General features: G+C 41.1%; 1 protein-coding gene across 1 annotated transcript; it reads right to left on the bottom strand.

Moving 5' to 3' along the window:
• On the bottom strand, positions 1–17437 carry LOC113681380 (sacsin). Its single transcript, XM_089182609.1, has 8 exons — positions 17390–17437; positions 16800–16930; positions 16304–16420; positions 15315–15462; positions 13948–14932; positions 12884–13458; positions 1470–12490; positions 1–1250 (listed from the first exon to the last, which is right to left on the bottom strand). The coding sequence occupies exons 1-8, from the start codon at positions 17418–17420 to the stop codon at positions 969–971; spliced, it is 13290 nt and encodes a 4429-aa protein (XP_089038735.1). The 5' UTR covers positions 17421–17437; the 3' UTR covers positions 1–968.
• Between the last annotated feature and the right edge of the window lie 784 nt (positions 17438–18221).

Below are 18221 nucleotides of genomic sequence, written 5' to 3' on the forward strand. Positions count from 1 at the left end.
GAGATTATTTACTTTATTCTTGTGACCATAATGTTTGATTCAGGGGTACAATTCTGGAGAGATTTAGATGCTAGTTACTCCTAGGTGATCACCTGAAGATTAAATAATAAAATCCACACATTTGTTTTAATGTAGTAAGTAATCTTAAAGGCACTTTTATTCTTTAACTATGTAGACATGAAAACGAGCAAAGAAGTAAACAATTATTTTGAATTCTGTACTGATTGAATAATATCAAGGACAAGTAAGATGCTTGTCACTCTTAGGGTTAACTAGTAGATTAAACCATAGACTCCACGCATTTGTTTCACTCCAGTAATTAAGTGATCTTAAAGTAACTTTTACTCTTTTAACCATAGAGTCAAATAGACACGAAAACAATCAAAGTGTGAGGTGAACAACTGCTTTGAATTGCATACTGATTGAACTACATCTATTCAACACAGGTGTATAGCAAGAGTAAAAAATGCTCATCTGTAAGGACATTAAAAAACGATACTTCACGTGTTATCATGCTACACGTTGTTGTGAAATTCTGATCTTAATTAAGACATTAACAAAGTTTTCTTTCCTAGCATCACCTTTAAGCAAAAACGAAAAACAGAAAAGTATAAACTACCGAGCAAGACTTTTTCCCCAGCGTAACGATTTAAGGTTACGACCTGAGGTAAGAAACATCAACTCTCCATATGTTTGGTTCTGTAGATTCATCATTGTATAATAAAATTACCATTGATAAAAAGTATCGCTGTCTTTACATTCGCTTAAAGTAGATACCTACATAATAGATTGTAAGCAAATGTTGAATAAAACCAGGCGGTTGTTGGCAATCAAGAACGAAACGACTAGCTGCGATTATCTTACCTTAAAGCTATTCTTTGTAGTTTGAATTAACAGCTAGACAGGTTTATTCCTACTAAAGGCATTCCTACTGTACTTCTAGAAATGTTAGGCGTTTAACGACACGTCTATTTTGGTATCAAATTGCGAACTCTCCGTAGAATTTCTCTTGCTAGTGTCAGGGCCTCGCTGGCTGCCTCAACTGAATATACATCTTTTGGAATCTGAGGATAGCACATTCGATCGGGGTAGCGCATGTATGTTGAGTCAACCAATCGACGCTCCAGCTGAGTTGCAAGTTCTAACAGTTTGGAATCGTTCAGCCGTGAGGCATTTTGTCTGAGATCGTGAATATTTGTCTTAAATGCGTCATCAGCATACTGTGCTGCTTTCAGAGCCTTCTCGGCACTCTAAAGGAAAAAAATTAAAATCTTTAATTTGAAGTAGAAAGATCATCCACCTCAAAAATACCTCTCTAAACGAGAATTTTCTTAAAAACATGATATCGCTGAAAAATACCTCTCTCTTTTTAGAGCAGGGGCGTCGGAAGCGTACATTACGATTATTTGGTTTGTTTTGTTAACCTCAAAAAATAAAAGTAACAAGTAAATGAAAATAAATCTTTTCACCTGGTGACATTTAAAGCACGCCCACTCATACGATGGGTTTCCAGTGGATACGTCATTACTGACTGCTACTAGGTCAGCCTCGGCTTGCCTAAGCCATCGTCTAGCCTCACCAGGCTGAGGATTCTTCGTGCAAAAACTTGGAGGAATACCTGAAGATGAATCGCCTCCGAGGGCTTCATCACAGGAGGTGTAAATCTGTCGATAGGTTTTCCTGTATCTTTCGCGATGCGTATGTTGACGCTTGGCACGTATTTTCCAGAAATCAAAATACGGTTCGTAACAGCTTTGGCCATCTATTACGTCGCCTTGGACTCTTTCTAACTTTGCTATTTCTTTCTGGATGTGCTGTAAAACCTCGTCGCACAATGATTTTTCTCCAGGATTTTTGTCTGGATGCCATCTAAGGAAAAGTCGCTTGACAATTTTCCTGCGCCTTTCTTCAGTTAGTTGCCATGCTTCCATCAGGATCTCTGAAGTCTGCTTAAAAATCATCTCCTTGTCTTTAGTGTAACCTTTCTCAAGCCCATCGGACAGGCCTAATGGAGAAGACTGGAGACGGTGAAATTTATACAAGTCTGCAAACTCGACTTCTTGAGGGTCTTTGTCGTTGCCTACGTTGACCATGTAATACTTTGAAAGGAGGCTTGTGTTTTCCTGAGCATTTACTTCTTCTAATATCACGGCGTAAATAAATGTTGCATCTCCTTCCTTCTGTTGCATGCTTGGATCCTCCATTTCATAACCAACATACTCCCCTGGTGCGATTTTCTCAAACTCTTCGTTCAAGAGATGGTGGTCTTCTACTGGGATAAACCTTCCAGGAAGTGGTAGGGGATTGCTTCTTGACCCGTTGTATGAATCATCCTGCCTAATGTTCTTCTCATCCAACATGGACCAGATCTGACTGGGATCGATGCGTAACATCTCTTGAATGAACATCACTGTTTCTCCTAACAATCCTTCGCATGCTTTAGCAATCACTTGCGTTACAGCCGAATATAATTTGAAGAAGTTTTCATCTACATCAGTTCTAACATAGACCTTCCAAGTGCTTTTGCCGTCTGTTGCTGAAACCTTGTTTACGAAGTACGAAACTTCAACTTCGCTATCAGGAATGTGATCACCTTGACACACCAGTTTTGTTTCGATTCTGTTCAGTCCAAGGAATTCGATGCTTCTTAGTCTGTCTTTTATAGAAGCGAGAACATCTTCATTGAGAATTTGATTTTCTTTGTTCTCATGCCGAATAAGCCTCACAATTCCACGAAAAAACTGCTCTGAGCAAAGTTGTCTTTCCAATGAAGCTGCGATATGAAGCTTAACTGCAGATTCACTGCCTTGCGAAGAGTCAGCAAATTCCTCCGTAACCACCCGAGATAGCATCTGGGGTCGAACGGAAGGTGGAAGGCGCATCAGAAGATCTTTGTAGTTTATGGATGAACTACTCTTTACGTCTACCCTCTTTAAGTCAACAACGAATAGCTGATTGAATTTCCTTAACCGAGGAAGAAAATGAGGAGAATCATCAAATATCAGTTCAGTAGATTTTCGCAGAGAAACTGGAGGTGAATCTGTTGAGCTACTTGCGAGCTTCATTGCTGGTAAGAAGAGTTGTTGAAAACTTATGTCTGTAGTTGTATCTTGTTGTAGGCCTTCCAGTAGTCCTCGTACAGCGCCCAACGCATCACTGATTTCGTTGGGGTGCAGTTTATTACCCAGACTCTGCTTTTGCAACATTTCCAGAACCATGGCGTAGTGTGACATTGTAGCAGATTTGGTACAACCAAGATGAAGAAACAATTCATGAAACTCTCCAAGATCAGGCGGTACTCGATAAAGAAATGGTTTTATTTCAAGGTCCTCAGACATTTCCAGGACTACTTGCTCAGCTCTGACAAAGCGTGCTCCCCCTTCTACCACTATACAAGGGACATCCTGCAGGTCTACTTTTCCATCCTTTCTCAAGATGACCCTTTCTTGAAAAAAGTTGTAAATTTTTTTCATGACAGACTTCCTCGTGTTGCACTGCTCATCTGGGACGTTGCTGCCATTTTCTTCCACAAGTCGATAGCAAATATTGCGACAGTGAGTTGTAACTGTTTCCAAGGTTGGCTCTGATAGGACTTTGAGGTGCTCGAGGATTTTGACGCAGAATTCTTCTCTAGACATCCAGGAGGGAACCTTCAAATCTGATTGATCTTGTGGATGTGCCCACTTAGGGAGGGGGTGGGCCGATGTCCAAACACACTTAGTATGTTCAGAAACAACTGTGTTCTCAAATGCAATGTATGGTAGTGTTCCGTCTTCTCTTTGCCCATGTTGCCTGTGCAAAGCCTGAAGCTTACTACGGACTGGTTCTAGCATCACAAACTCAATATTGCAAACAGCTTCCAGAAGCCCCTCACCAAACAAATTGGAACGACTTAGCAATTCAGACACCAACAGTTTTGACTGTTCATCTGTCTCCATCGAGCGCTGTTTTGCTGCGTCACGTGCAACTTTCTTTGCAAATTCCTTGAAATCATTTGTGTGAACTTGATGTCTCAGCCCAATCTTTCTCAAAAATTTCAACCAGGTTTTTGAGTTCAGTGGCACAGGTGGAAACATATGCTCTGCAAGCATGACTTTGAAAACCTTATTTTCCGGATCGTAGAAGGTTGATGCTTTTGTCAGCATTCCCATGTGCGTGGTAATCACTGCTGTGGTTTTCAGTGTTTCTAGTAGCTTCCACTTGTCCTCATTGTTTTCTGACAAACTTGGCAGCAACTTGTCTTTGATATACTCAAGATGAGTCTGTCTCGCCTCTTTGCTAAGAGTACTGAAATGTGGCAACACAAACGCGCGATATATGTCTACAGGCCCAGGACAATCAAATGCCAGAAAACGGTATAATTTTGATAGCTCTGAAATGTCCTCTATAAACTTCATATCGCTCTCTTTCTGAATAGTATCCAGCCCTATTTGTGGTATTTCAGACGATAGGACGGTAACTCGTTGATCTCTAAGACTGATCATGTCACCCGATTTTGACGGATAAAAAGGAAGCCGCCTTAGCGTGGACTTGTCGAGGATTGGACTTCCTAGAACACAGTCATTGAAATACTGAAGGATTGTAAGACAGTCACTGCGTCCCAATGTTCCTGTTTGAAAACGAGGGTTCGAGCTCAACTTGTGACCAAGAGCTACAAGAAGTGATGTTGGAGTCTCCAAGGACCCTACAACTTGCGTTGCTAATATACAAGAATCGGACAACACAGGTGGAGGTGTGTTTAAAGGAAAAAGGACGAATGAGTTTAACTCAAGAAGGCCTACTGCTCTAAGAACCTTTACTAAAGGTGCTCTTTGCTTCTGATCATTTTCTGTGAATGCAAGAACACATTTTGCTAACTTTACTGGAACAAGGACGTGTTGTTTCGTCACATCTTTGCCTACTGCGTTATCCACTGTTGATAAAACAACTTGCTCAATGGCAGGGATGATGCTCCAGTTAGACAAAGGCATGACAAAACTGTTGGCTTCGCACGGGTTATCCTTCCATAATTTAGCCAAAAAGCCCCACACTTTGAAAATCCACCGATGGTTTGGTTCCACGGGATGATCTGGTGACCACACTTTTACTCTACTTTGCCCCAAATGTTGCAGCGAGAGTGTTCCTTTCAAGTGCTGTGCAAAAGCGTAGACATTAAAGGCCATGAAAACGGATGCCTTATGAATCAACCTTTCAGGGAAAATATCGCACAGAAGTTTCTCATGGACGAACATGTCCTTTGATTCTGGCAAAATGTCATGATAGTGGGAAAGGTACTTGCGATCATCTGTGCTAAATACACGTAGGCAGTTGTCTTGGGTAAGTAACAATGGTAGACCTGGAAGATTCGATAAGAATTTGCATGAGTCCTTGCAGTACCGTAGCACCAATGTCACACCCTCGCTGTTCTTGAATGGAGTTTTTGCGACATCCGTGGGTAAAGAAGTTACATTTGTGAAGAAACTCTTGAGGAACTCAATAACAGCGGAAGGGGATGTACGGTAACATACAACCTTAGAACTCTTAAACGCATCTAAAATTTGCAAGGAAAATTGCAAAAGATTAAAGCCTGTTTGAAGTAGTATTGACTCCATATTTCTTTGTAAAGATCTTGTTTCCTCTGTGGTTTCATCCTCTTCTCCATCTGGCAGAGAAGAATAGCAACCCTTAATTTGGATGTCATTAAAGTAGGCTTTGTCTTCTCCAGTGCCACAAGGAGGAAACCAAGTAAGTTCGAAATCCCAACTGCTGCCATCTGGAGAATCTCTTACCACTGGAAGATAGCGTGACTTCTTGGTATTCATTCCTTGATACACAGATCTTATCAGCATCGTCCAGTATGGATTGAAGGAGGTGCAGGGAAACAGATTTTCGTAACTTTTCACCTTCTGAATCAATTCTTCTTTACTACAGCTCAGATAAAACGTTGAAATTATAGGCGAAGTTTGAAGGTGAAGAAAACCCCTTACCTCGTCCAGAAGTGTCAAGTAACAAGAAGCTATAACATCGCTCAGCAAGGCGTTGTTCCAGTCACTACGATAACCACCATTCTCATCTCTCCACAAGTTTCTTCTAGCCTCGTGGTCCAATGCAAAATGACCATTAATATGGACCGGTAGATCTGTTTCCAGTGGAAGTGGAAGAAAGCAGAAAGCTCTCTTTTTTCTCTTTTGTGCTTTCATAGATTCTGTTTCCAAGGGACAGGCACAACCACCGCGCGGAAGCATTCCAAGGTCACGATTTCGAAAAGCGTTGACTATGCTTGTTTGAACCTCGTTCTCGAAACCCATTTGCTGAACAATTAGCCACCTTTCCTCATTTCCAAGGCTGTCACTTATGTGGAGGAGGTAGCTGCATTTCTCCACCCCAACGTGGCCGAACGAGAAGTCATCACTCTGCACTATTGACTTCCCAACCTGTCTGACGTGGTTAGCAAACCGCTGTCTCTTGGCAGCATCGTTGCCGGAGATGGATGCTTCCACTGAGTAGCAGTTAGTTACATTGCCAGTTTTTTCATCTATGTCACATAATGTGATTTTCGTCACATTGTTGACAAAAACTAAAACTTCAAAGAGCTCTTTCTTGAGAGCCTCCATCATTTCACTCAATGCTTCCAACGTAACCGGAGTGGATGACAACTCCGAATTATTAGCCATTTCTTGCGTTCGTAGAGGGAATCTGAACATAGTTGAATTTTCAATGGGAAACTTCTCTTCAAGATAGCAGCAGAACACATCTGGAAAGTTTTGCTTCAATTCTGATGTTTCTGTGTACAATCTCCCTGGTTCTTGAGGAGTGGCGCCAGGAACGTACTGACAATGTGGATCAAATACACACAGAACTTCACCAATCTCGTCACCTTTAGACATTAACGAGGGAATATCAGTCAGGTGGTAGACAGCGTTGAAACCCACGCCGTACTGCCCTGTTTTGTGTGGATCACCTCCCTTACCACCCTCTCCGAGGTTTTGTATGCCTTCGATATCAGAATGACTAAACGGCTTGTTGTTGTATACGCATAACGCTGGTCCTTGTAATGGTCCCCAACTTTCGTGAAATAACTTCTCCCGTGGATGAACACGGGGGTCCTTTATAAAACATATCTCAGTTGCTTGTGCATCATCTGCATTCTGGAGTAGTTCTTTCAAAAGCTCTTTCCCACAAGGATAGCCTGTAAGAATTCTCTTTAGGCGATTCGTCAGTTTCTCCTTTTGCCCAAACGCAAGTCCTCGCGCATGATTTCCTACTGCCTCTTCTTTGAGGGTTTTGACCCCCAGTGCGAGACTTGTTGGCCAAGGAATATCTGAAAAAACAAACTGCATATCAGGGCCACCAGGAATCCAGGGGCAATCTTCAATGCAAAGCTCACTTACAGGTTGCATTATTCTCTTCTGGTTGGGAAGATAAATTGAACTCCTCCTTTGCTCTGGAGTGAAACGATTTCCGGTAGTATCCAACGCTCTTTTCAGTTGAGCTGCCAGGTTGCATACAACAACCAGCGTGCCACTATCCACCTTTCGCATTCCAAATTCCTCCTTAATTTGTTTGAGTGTAGATATGAAGTCTTCCACCTCAAACTGTTCTCTCATACCACCTTCTTTCATAAGCCTCGAGTACCTGACCAGTTCCTTAGGGATCTTGTGCAAGTACGGAGAACAGTCGACAAGCAGCGATGACGCAACATGATTTCCATACACAAACCCGTTTCCAACAAGAATGAACTTTTTTCCTTCAAGGAACTCAGTTATTTGATCTGCATCGCGGGCAGGAACATCTTGAAGGAAGCTGTAACATGCATGACAAACTTTCATCACATCTTCTATACCACAGACTTCAAATTTGGCAGAGATTGCCTCATTTAGCTGGGTCAGAACTTGCTTCGTCGTGACCTCTCGTTTATCGAACTGCAGTAATCGTTTCACGTTTGGCGGGATACTAGCGTCTATGATTGGTGCCGAAGAGCACGCGAGGTACAAGTTCTCCTTTAGAAAGCCTTGAGTTGGTGATATCAACGCTAGATTATCCCCGTGTATCATTTCACTACCTTTCCATTTCAAGGGAAAGGTCTGCGGCCTCGAAAGAACTGGGAGAAATTTAGTTTCCAAAAGGAGTTGTTTCTCTTTGGTCGAGGGAAGGAAATTTTCATTATCCTTACACTTTTTGTCGAGAAACTCTATAAGTCTTTTTACCCTCTCCGATGCAGCCTTACTACAAGTTTGGCTCAGACGTACGACGGATTCTGCCCTTTCTACAACGTCAGACCACGGAAGATCGTCTGTCAACATTCCAAGCTGCTCTAGTTGATGGAGGTGAAAAGGTTGTCTGAATGCCTCTTCAGGAAACCTTTCATCTTCCGGAGAAAATAACAACGCTGCAGATCTACGTGGATCAATAAGTTGAGAGGGGCATTTAAGGTTATGACGATCTGGTGATACCGAAATGCAAGCATACACTTTCATTGCATTATTCAACTCTTCTCTTTGAGAATCAAGGGCATACAAGACCAAGTTGTCCCTCAGGTCAGGGGGCACTAAACCAATGTTTGGGAAGAACAATTCCAAAAAGAACTTACTCGTATCGTAGCTTCGGGAGTGGATTTTTTCAGCAAGACCATACTTCTTAAAAGACTCAAACACATTTCTGGGTAGATCAATTACAGCTCCATTACCTTCAACCAACAATTTGAACACTTCGAAGCATACCTCTCCTATTTGAGAATCCTCACGTAGGTCTGGCGTTAGGAAGACAGTTTCATTGATGGCCAACCAACTCTTGCCATCCGAAAAAACAGCCTTATTTCCATTTAAAAGATATTCATAGAATGAACGTGCAAGGGGCTCAGAAGTTGACATCACTTCGTCACATTTTGGCCACAGTGTGTGATATTGGTATGCATTGTTTGAGGCCTGCGAAACGGACTTTAAGTCTTCAAGAAGGTCAAGATATGCAGAGCAAACGCAATCTTTTAAAAGCACTTCATTCCACTCTTGTCCAAAATTAGCCTTATCATCTTCGGTTTTCACCAGCAAATTTCGTCTGTTTGAGGAAACTGCAAACGTTCCGTTTATGTGTACAGGTAGTCCACTACAGATGGGAAGTGGAAGATAACAAAAAACATTCCCATTTGCCTTTGATCCTTTGGTTTCATCGCAAATAGGTACCGGAGTTAGAGAATCTTTAGTTGAGATCTGAACACCAACCCCTGCTGATGCAAGAAGACTGCTGTCTTTCTTCGCGAATTGCATCGCTGCACCTTTGCCCATAGATGAGACGACAAGCCAAATGTCATCATTACTAGAAACGCTACATTCCAAGAAACTGCTGCCATATTCTGATACGGTGCTCTTGATCTTCAGTGTCAGAGCAGAGCTAAGGAGAGCAGGAGCGGACTCGCTGTATCTACGGTTTAGCCTGCTGACTTCAGATGACGCTCGCAGAAAATTACATTGTTTCAATAAGAACTGATCTTCTGTGCTCAGCTTCATGGCAGTAGTTGGGAGAGTAATTTTATCAGGCAGTTCCCGTCTTAGTCCATCCTGGGATAATGATTTGGTGACCTCAAATATTTTCCTGGGCTGTAATTGCTCAGTTACATCATTAGGTAAATGGTAGATGCTGATATGACGAACATTCTGAGTAAACAGAAGCAATGATTCAGCTCCTTGAGTGACACGTTTCAACAGTTCCTGAACTTGCTTCCGGTTGTAAACAAGTTTCTTTATTTCACTTTGTATAGCCTGCTGCTCAGTTCGTAAGGGAAAGCGAAATAGTGTCCCTTTGTACGAGTTGACGTCTTGGTTTAGATGAAGATCACAACCAAAGATACCATTGAATGGCCTGAACTGATTTCGAAACTTCCGCAGTCTTTTGGAATTTTTGGTGGTATCAAGCTTTATTCCTGGTTTCGTTTTGTTCCTAATTTGTTTCCCTAGGTAGAACGTGTTGGGATCGAGAATAACAAAATGATTTCGGCTTACAAACATGGGGACATCTGTCAGGTTGTAAACTGCATTGAAACCAAGCCCGAATTTTCCAATCTTGTCGGTATCATTCTCTTTCGTTGCACCATTCAATTTTGTAATGTTCTCAAAATCCTCATCCTTGAATTCGGCATCATTATAAACCCACAATGCAGGACCCTGACAGTGTCTCATTCCTTCGTCAATGAGGCCGTCTATCGCATCCTCATTAGTTCGCTCGTCATACAAAAAGCGTACTTCCGTGGCGCCAGCATCATCTGCATTCTGAATAAGCTCTTTGGGTACTGCAAATCCATCGGTGTATTCCTCCAGTAGTCTGTGTAGCCTTCGAGTGAGCTTCTCCTCTTGTCCAAAATCTTCTCCCAACGTCAGCTCTTCTGGTTCTAGCAGGCAGTTACTGAGGCTTCGTACGTTAAAAAGCTCTGCTGTTCCTGCAGGGATGTTTGGATGCACAAGCAGAAATTCAACCTCTTCGTCCTCATTTTCTCCTTCTGATCCGTCATATTCTCCATACATGCAATTTTCTACTGGTGTAAGGTTAACACGTGTATCTCCTTTTACGTAAGTTGGAAGAAGAACTTTCTCTTGAACTTCACGCGATAATTGTCGATTAGCATCTGGCTTCAGTTCATTCAGGATGGAAATGCACAGAGACAGATCTTTTTTCACATCTGATGTCTCATAGAGACCTTGATCGTACTTTTGTTTAATCATGGAAAGAACATCAAGCATCAACTGCTCACTGCAGTCTTTGTTAATGCCGAAAGAGTCAAATAAGTCGAAGTACATGGACATCTCTGAAGGAAGAACAGAGATGTAAGGCGAAAGGTCGATGGAATGGTCGTTCAAGAGGAGAGCATTTGGAGGGGAGAATCCGTCGCCATTCCAGATCCAACCAGGGTCTTTCAAATCCTGAATTGCCTCCACGACATCACCCCTGTTCTTGTAAGACAGAAATTCGTAAATTTCTTTCACAAGCAAACTGAATCGCGGTCTCTCCTCGTGTTTGTAATGAATGACGACAGTTCCTAAGTGATAAACCACTTGAGATGCTTGTGGTTCCTCATTCCAGCCAAAATAACTGCACAACTGACTTGATTGGTCTACTTCAATGATAGGTTGTACCGAGCCAATCAGGTTGAGATACTCTTTGCCCTTGACGTTCTCTGGCGTGCATAACATTCCTTTATTAGCTTCCCCCCAAAAGGGAACGCATTTGGGAAAATCTCTGGGCTTTTCTTCCAGTGCAGTTATCCACGAAATACCTTTAAGCAGCGAACCCAACGTTTTACCCGAGAGAGTATCTTCGAGTTTCATTGGATTTTTGCTCAAGTGTTCCATAAGTGCATGAGACTTCTTCTTTGCTGTTAAAACGCTTGGCTGATTTTGGATCTTTACAGCACTCTGGTGGAGATCTTGAGCAGTTGTCATTTCCTCGCTTTTCAAGCCAAGTTCCTTTAGAATTGGGAGGACTGATGTGTCAGTATATAAGTTTCCTACGGGAAATACGTCTTCATCAGTAAAAAGAGCCTTCATCAGCTCGTTTTGGGGATCAAACAGTTGCGAGGCTTTCACTCGTCCAGTGATGTTTGGCACAAAGGGTAACTCTCTCATCATCGCTTCTAAATTGCTATCCCTTCTAACGAGAAATTTATATTGCTCCATAACATAGAACATTAGGCGGTCAATATCCTTTCCCGAGTAATGCCCTTGGCTGATGTTAGGAAGAATTTGTTCACAGAGCAACTCAGTTACCGTTAAAATTCTGATATCTAGCAGTTGTGCTAGTTTCTTGGATTCCTCATCTTTGATGTTAATGAGCTCTCCTCTGGGAGAAATTGGAGGCATCTCCTCTGGCGCTGCACAAAGGTGATCTTTCTTAGCCACAAAGTTCCCAGAGAGAGTCTCAAAAAGTGGGAGATCAGAGACAAGATCCTTTTCTTCCTTCCGAAGAGATGAAATTTTCGAAATAAATTTCCTAAATGAGCGTTTGGAGGCATCGTCTACCCTTTCAAGCATAATTGCAGAGAACATTCCTTGGCTCAAAGTTAAGGAGGAAACTAACATAGCTTGTAGGACCCCTGAGATTGAAGGTGGGTGAACAAATGTCCCCGTTAACTCCGGATGGAATTTTGTGGGGCACGCGCTCATTACCACCACACCCAACTCTATCAAAACTTTCACCACGGCGCCATCAAGTTGGTCATCATTGAGCCTTTCCGCAACAACTTTAGACTTTTTCTTCAGTGATACTAAGGTTAACGGTACTTGATAAAGATCTACAGGAATCAAAGGAAGGTTGTATTCGTCAAGGCTGGCTAGTTCATCTTTGGTGGAAAAATTTTCTCTTAGGTAGCGCCATACACTGCTGAGCCAATCTATGGAGGTATGGCGATACTTTTGATTGTCCGGGTACCATCGAACCTTGTCACTGGATAGCAGTTCTTGGGATAAGGCCTCCCTCAGCAGAACAGGTACATCAACTTTGCAAAGAAGTTTTAACTGAGTGCATCCTGTAAGAAAATAACATATCGAAATTTAGAGCTCCTAACTAAGGCAACTTGTCATTTTTAAGAAGAAAGCGATTGTAACTCCGAAAATTCCTCTCCTTTTAGTTGCCATCACATCTACTTGGTTCTGACTGCGTGTGTGTGTGTGTATGTGAGTCAGTTTTAGTTTCCATGTTTTTACGTCTGTATTATAAGAAAATTCAGGGTTTAGTGCGATTATAGCTTATGTAAAACCTATAAAAATCTCTAGTTCTCCCTGATTCTATAATTAAAATGAAGACCTCAAAGGGCATTCTGTGCTACACGAAACAGGTTTTTGTCCAAATCTTCAGCAAAACTACTTTGGCTTAAACTAATGTACCAAGTTTGATGAACCCATAACAAGGAGTATTATACCTTTTTCAGCTACTGCTTTAAGTTTTCCTAAAGTCCTTTCATCAACGTTTTGGTCAAGAAATTTGTCGTTAAGCCCAGGCACCAGCTCTTGAGAATGGTCAGGCGAGGTGATGAAAACGGCTACGTCGGAGCTTGTAAAAGATTTGAACGTCCCGTCAGAAACAGGCAAAAGTTCAAGGCCAACCAACTCTTGAAAGTTATCATCTTCGAGAACAAAGCTTAAAAGGGACAACTTTTCCTTGTGACTGATACTTTTGTAGCCAGTAGGTATTTCCTTTAAGATTCTTCGCATCGAGGAGGGTGTGACTTCTGAAGAGAAAGCTGCATACTGGTCTATGGCGCTTAATACGTGGTCAGGCAAAGAGGCAACATTTTGATCTGCTTGAAGCAGAACCCGCACGATCAACTCTTTCATCTTCTCCTCTTCAATTCGGTCAAATATGGCCTCGTCAACTTTCAGCCAGTGCCCCCCACGGGCAGGAGTGTATATTACTCTTTCAGTAATCAATGATTGGAGCAAGGGATTCTGGAGCCTCTCCCAAGTTGGTTCCACTTTCCCGCAATCTGGCCAAGCTCTGTGTGAAAATAGAGTAGAAATGTCAGTCTTACAGCATGAAATTATAACCCTGTAAAAGCAGTACTTTGGTGTTTTTTTATCCATAGGCGCACAGTTATTGCAGTGTGTGGGAAGCTTAAAATAGTTACCAGCTTTCCCTAATAGATGTTTAAAAAGCGCATTATCCATTTAAGCCATGATCAAAAGATCAAACTCCGAACCTGGTCATGGAACGTCCGTACCTAGTCAGATATATCAAGAAACTAAAATGTTCTGTCTTCGAATGGTTTGCATGATTGAAGATTTAGGGAGAAATTTGAATATGTTGGGAGCCATCAGCGCAACCAAAACTCATTAGGAGTTTCTGACAGGACTAATTTTTGCCCATCCTCCAAACAGCTGCTAGCCATTGAACATTTCCTACTGACCTCTCTAAAAAAAAATCTAATAACTGTTTACTGATTCTTTGCTTGACAGAACATTAATGATGCTAATGTGCAAGGTTTACCTGTAAATTGCATCTGGTGGAACATTATAGTTTGTATGATCAATGGCCTCCTTTATCAACGTGGAGTACGCTTGAGGTAGAGCTTCTTCCAGAAGGCAGGTGTTCCATAACAAAGACTTGTCAGTTAGTTTCTCTTGATCTTTTTGGTCTGCATTCGGTGTCTTTATGTGTCGTCTGTTCTGACTTAATGAGAAAAAGCCATTCACATGCACCGGAAGACCAGTTAAGCTCTTTTTCTGCACAGGCAAAGGGAGGGCGCAAAACACGTGACCTCGAATGTTGGGCGTTTCTGAAGTGGACTCTGATGGAATTGCCATTGCAACGCCAACTGAAGGTAGATAACTTAGCTCTTTGTCTGTCAGAAGCTTTTCAAACGTGGACGAGACCTCACCTCCGCTGCAGTAACTTGTCACGAGATAAGAATGACGTTCTACGTTTTCATTTGAAAATTGGACTACCATTGTAATTGGATACGTCACTGTCACAGGTTCTGCCATACGCTTGCCTGGTGTGATCGCGTTGTAAAACTCTTGTCTCTTCTGACGAACAAATGCAAGACTTTCATGACTGATTTGAACTTGGAATATTTTTCGTGGCTCGGATTCTGACTTCTCTCGGACGAAAAGCTCTACAGATTCTAAATGCTGAAGAAACAGGAGCACAAAGTGTGCATCGGCGCAAAAACTCGCAAACAGATGTTCCACCTTTTCGTCAGAGTACAATGTTTGGGACAGCTCAGATGGTTCAGTACGCAACGGAAAGCGGAACAACGTTCCTCTGTAACGTCCCTCAAGAAAGACGTCCTCGGTGCAATCAAATATTCCTTTGTAGGGAAGAAATTGATCAGGTATTCTGTTCATATTTTCACGGTCTTTGCGCAGGTGCCAACGGTATCCTGTTCTCCTTTCTCTTCGTCCTTTATTGAAGTGGTCCTCGTGGGGATCGATGAAACCGACTTTTGTGCCGCTCAGAATACTCGGTAAATCTGTAATAAACGGAAGAGTTTCCAGTTGTTTTCCAACTGTATCAAACTATTATTCTGATACTTCAGATTCCTATGTCCAGTTGTATACAGAAGTGAGACAAGTTATGCTTTATTCAACTATTATTCTACGTTTTATTCGCCAGCATGTCTAAGCCAATTAAATTGTAACAGGGCGGAAAATCATTTTACAAGCATACTATCGTTTTAAACAATCTGACGAGGATGAGTTTAAATAAAACTAGATGACTATTTGGAAATCGTCCAATTCAATAAATAATATACATCGCATGGGAATTCCGTTAGGTTTATCAGTAACTGATTCTTTTCAAAACAGAGGACCGGGATGTTATTTATATTCAACGAGTGCCAGTGGCCCCCTTACCTGTCAGGTGAAAAACAGACTTGAAACCTAGGCCAAACCGTCCTACTTTCATTGGGTCCTTGACTTTGACGCTGTCACAAAGCATTCGTATGCCTCTCCAGTCGTCTTTAGTGAATTTTGCATCATTGTATGCATAAAGTGCAGGCCCCTTTAGATTAATAAATAGATCTTGTTAACACAGCATTGATTAACAGCAAGAACAGATGTTACAAATTCATCTCATCGACCAAACGGCTAACGAGAAGGCAAGTTCATTTTTCAGTTTTTTTATCCAAAAAATGTTATCAGTCATAAATTTCTTATCACAGTTAGCCCTACTAAGAAAGGCCGGATAGCAGTGGCCTAATCCAAACAACACTGCTTTCTTGTAGCGTCTATGACAATACATAAAAAAGGGCAGAACACAGCTTTATACCGCATGTCCACTCTCTTAAGGGTCATTCCATTGACTGGAAGTATCTTTGAGGACATACGGAATAGTGATCAAATGAAATTCAGACCACGCAGAAGATGTATCTCTCCGAACACTCCCTTTACTGGTTTGACTAAGACCGAATAATATGAAGGTCTAAGTGGTTACTTTACTCAAAAAATTCTTACTCGTAATCAAACTTATAGACGACCATCGCGTCGTCAAATTATCACATTACTTCGCTACTATGTTTACCAGAGGAATTTTCAACTTAAAGTAAGTGTTATGTCACATGACTGTGCCTCTGATGTTCAAAGTTCGCGCCAATCTTTCAAAGAATTGGATACAAAGCCAGTTGCATGTTGTTCTTGCGTGTTGTTCACTAACGATAGTTTTTCTGCAGTTGCAGCTGTTCTAGTATATCTAAAGAACGATGCCATAGTTCCATGGCTCCGCTTGAGTTTAATCCTTGCTCTCATGAAAAAGTTTTTATTCCGAAGGATTTGTGCTGTCACACTTAGGTGAAAAGCGCTCTTGATCAATACCTTTTGAAAGAGAAATTTATTCGTCAACATACCTGAAACTGACGAAGCCCTCCGCTATAAAGCTTCTCTTCTCGAGCGCTGTAGCTGTGTTTGTCGTAAAGAAACTTCACGTGGCTCGCACGTGCATCCTCAGCATTTTGAATGAGCTCCTGAAATGAAGAAAACATCATACCCGCAATTATCAACAACATTTCCTATTTTAAGAAAAAGTAGTAGAAAAAAAAACCGATCGAATAATTAATTGAAAAAAATTAAAAAGGCAATCAGAACGAAAGAGATTATTGAATCTGAACGTGACTGCATTTATGAAACGAAACTGTGGTTATCAGCACAGTTGTTGTATCTCAAGCCTCATTAAAATTGTAGGTTTGGTGCTGTTCTGAAAACTATTATTTGTTTAGCAACCTCTTTAAGGTAAGGATAACCCAAAATAGTAAGATCAGTGGTAGTTGTTGAAGTTTGATTATATTAAAAACTCATTAGCTGTCAGTCAAAACCCAAACAATTATAATCCTTTTCATTAATTACCTTCAATATCTGTCCATCATCCGGATACTGATCGAGGATGGTCTTTATTTGTTGGAACAGTGATGGCTGGATCAGGTTAAAGTCATCATCATCATCATCACTCTCGCTGTTATAATCATCATCTACACCCACTGTTGAGAAATATAATTATCAAACAAACTGCTTCTCAAGAAAGAAACGAACAAACGAAACAACGAAAACCATATCTTTGCAGAAAAAACGAAGAAAACAAAACAGAAAATATCTTCAAACAGGTTCTAACAGAAGAAGGGATACCCATCTTACAAACGTTTTGGATTAGGAAATGTAATATTCTGATTGAACATTGCCAAAGTGCTTCAAATCATTTAAGTAGCCAAATTCTGGGGTTCTGAGGACATATACTCCAGTTCACGCAGACACTACTATATACTGTTTTGCGCTTAGCAAGGTAATAAAAAGTTGTTGTCAAGTATAAGTGCAAATTCTATCGAAAACAAAGCATGGAGACTTAAGCAAGATATATCCATCCATTTCTGAATACCCATGAAAAGTTGACTGGGCACTCCTGAGAATATATTGATGACTGCAGTCTGTCTAGAAATACTTACTCTTAGGGTGTGATAACTCTGCTGAGGTCATGTAAGTGGTTCAGCTCTGATAGAGAAATGTGAAAGACAATTAAGGTCATTATGTATCCAGGACTGTAAAGTGTGGTTGGGTTGCCCAGGACAAGTTCCTAGATATATCCATCACACTTATGTATTTTTTGCAGTTTGAAGGGGAGGGAGAGAATCCACACTCTCCTGCCATAATCAATACAACTGTGAGGATTGAATCTTAGTGGTGAAGAACAGGAAGGTGTAGGAAGGGATGGGTCAGAGGTTTTTCTCTCACAGGCAACCCTTGCATGATCACAGCTTAGTGGCCCATTTCTATGAGAGCATATCCTGGTTCCTGTAGCTAATTTGGATTACCAAGAGAACAAGAAACTAAATGAAGCTTATAAGTGATATTATAATGTCCATCAGCATTGATTTCTAATATTCAATCTTCCATTTCTGAGTTATTCGAATGTATGTTTCGAACAAAAAAAAACCCAACCTAAAAAAAAAATAATAACCAGTGTTTGAAAAAAACCTTGTGTATGTCAAATGTTTAATTTTTAATGAACGAATGCAAAATTCTGTGAGTTCTCATACATAGGAAAAATAATTATATATCATTGTATTTTTAGCCAGAGAAACAGATTAACACAAAAATCTAAATTGAATGCTAAAAAATAGCTTTATCACAATAAGGAAAAGTCCAGGCTACAGTTCAACATTACCAGCTTATTACTTAATTATAACTTTCAGTATTTGATGGTGTGCTGGCCTTTGTAACTTGGATATCTTAAAGTTTTGTCCTGCCTTTATAACTGTTTATTAAATTTACAGAGAT

This window comes from Pocillopora damicornis, chromosome 9 (genome assembly GCF_964200805.1).
Source record: "Pocillopora damicornis chromosome 9, jaPocDami1.2, whole genome shotgun sequence".
In the NCBI taxonomy this organism is placed as follows: domain Eukaryota; kingdom Metazoa; phylum Cnidaria; class Anthozoa; order Scleractinia; family Pocilloporidae; genus Pocillopora; species Pocillopora damicornis.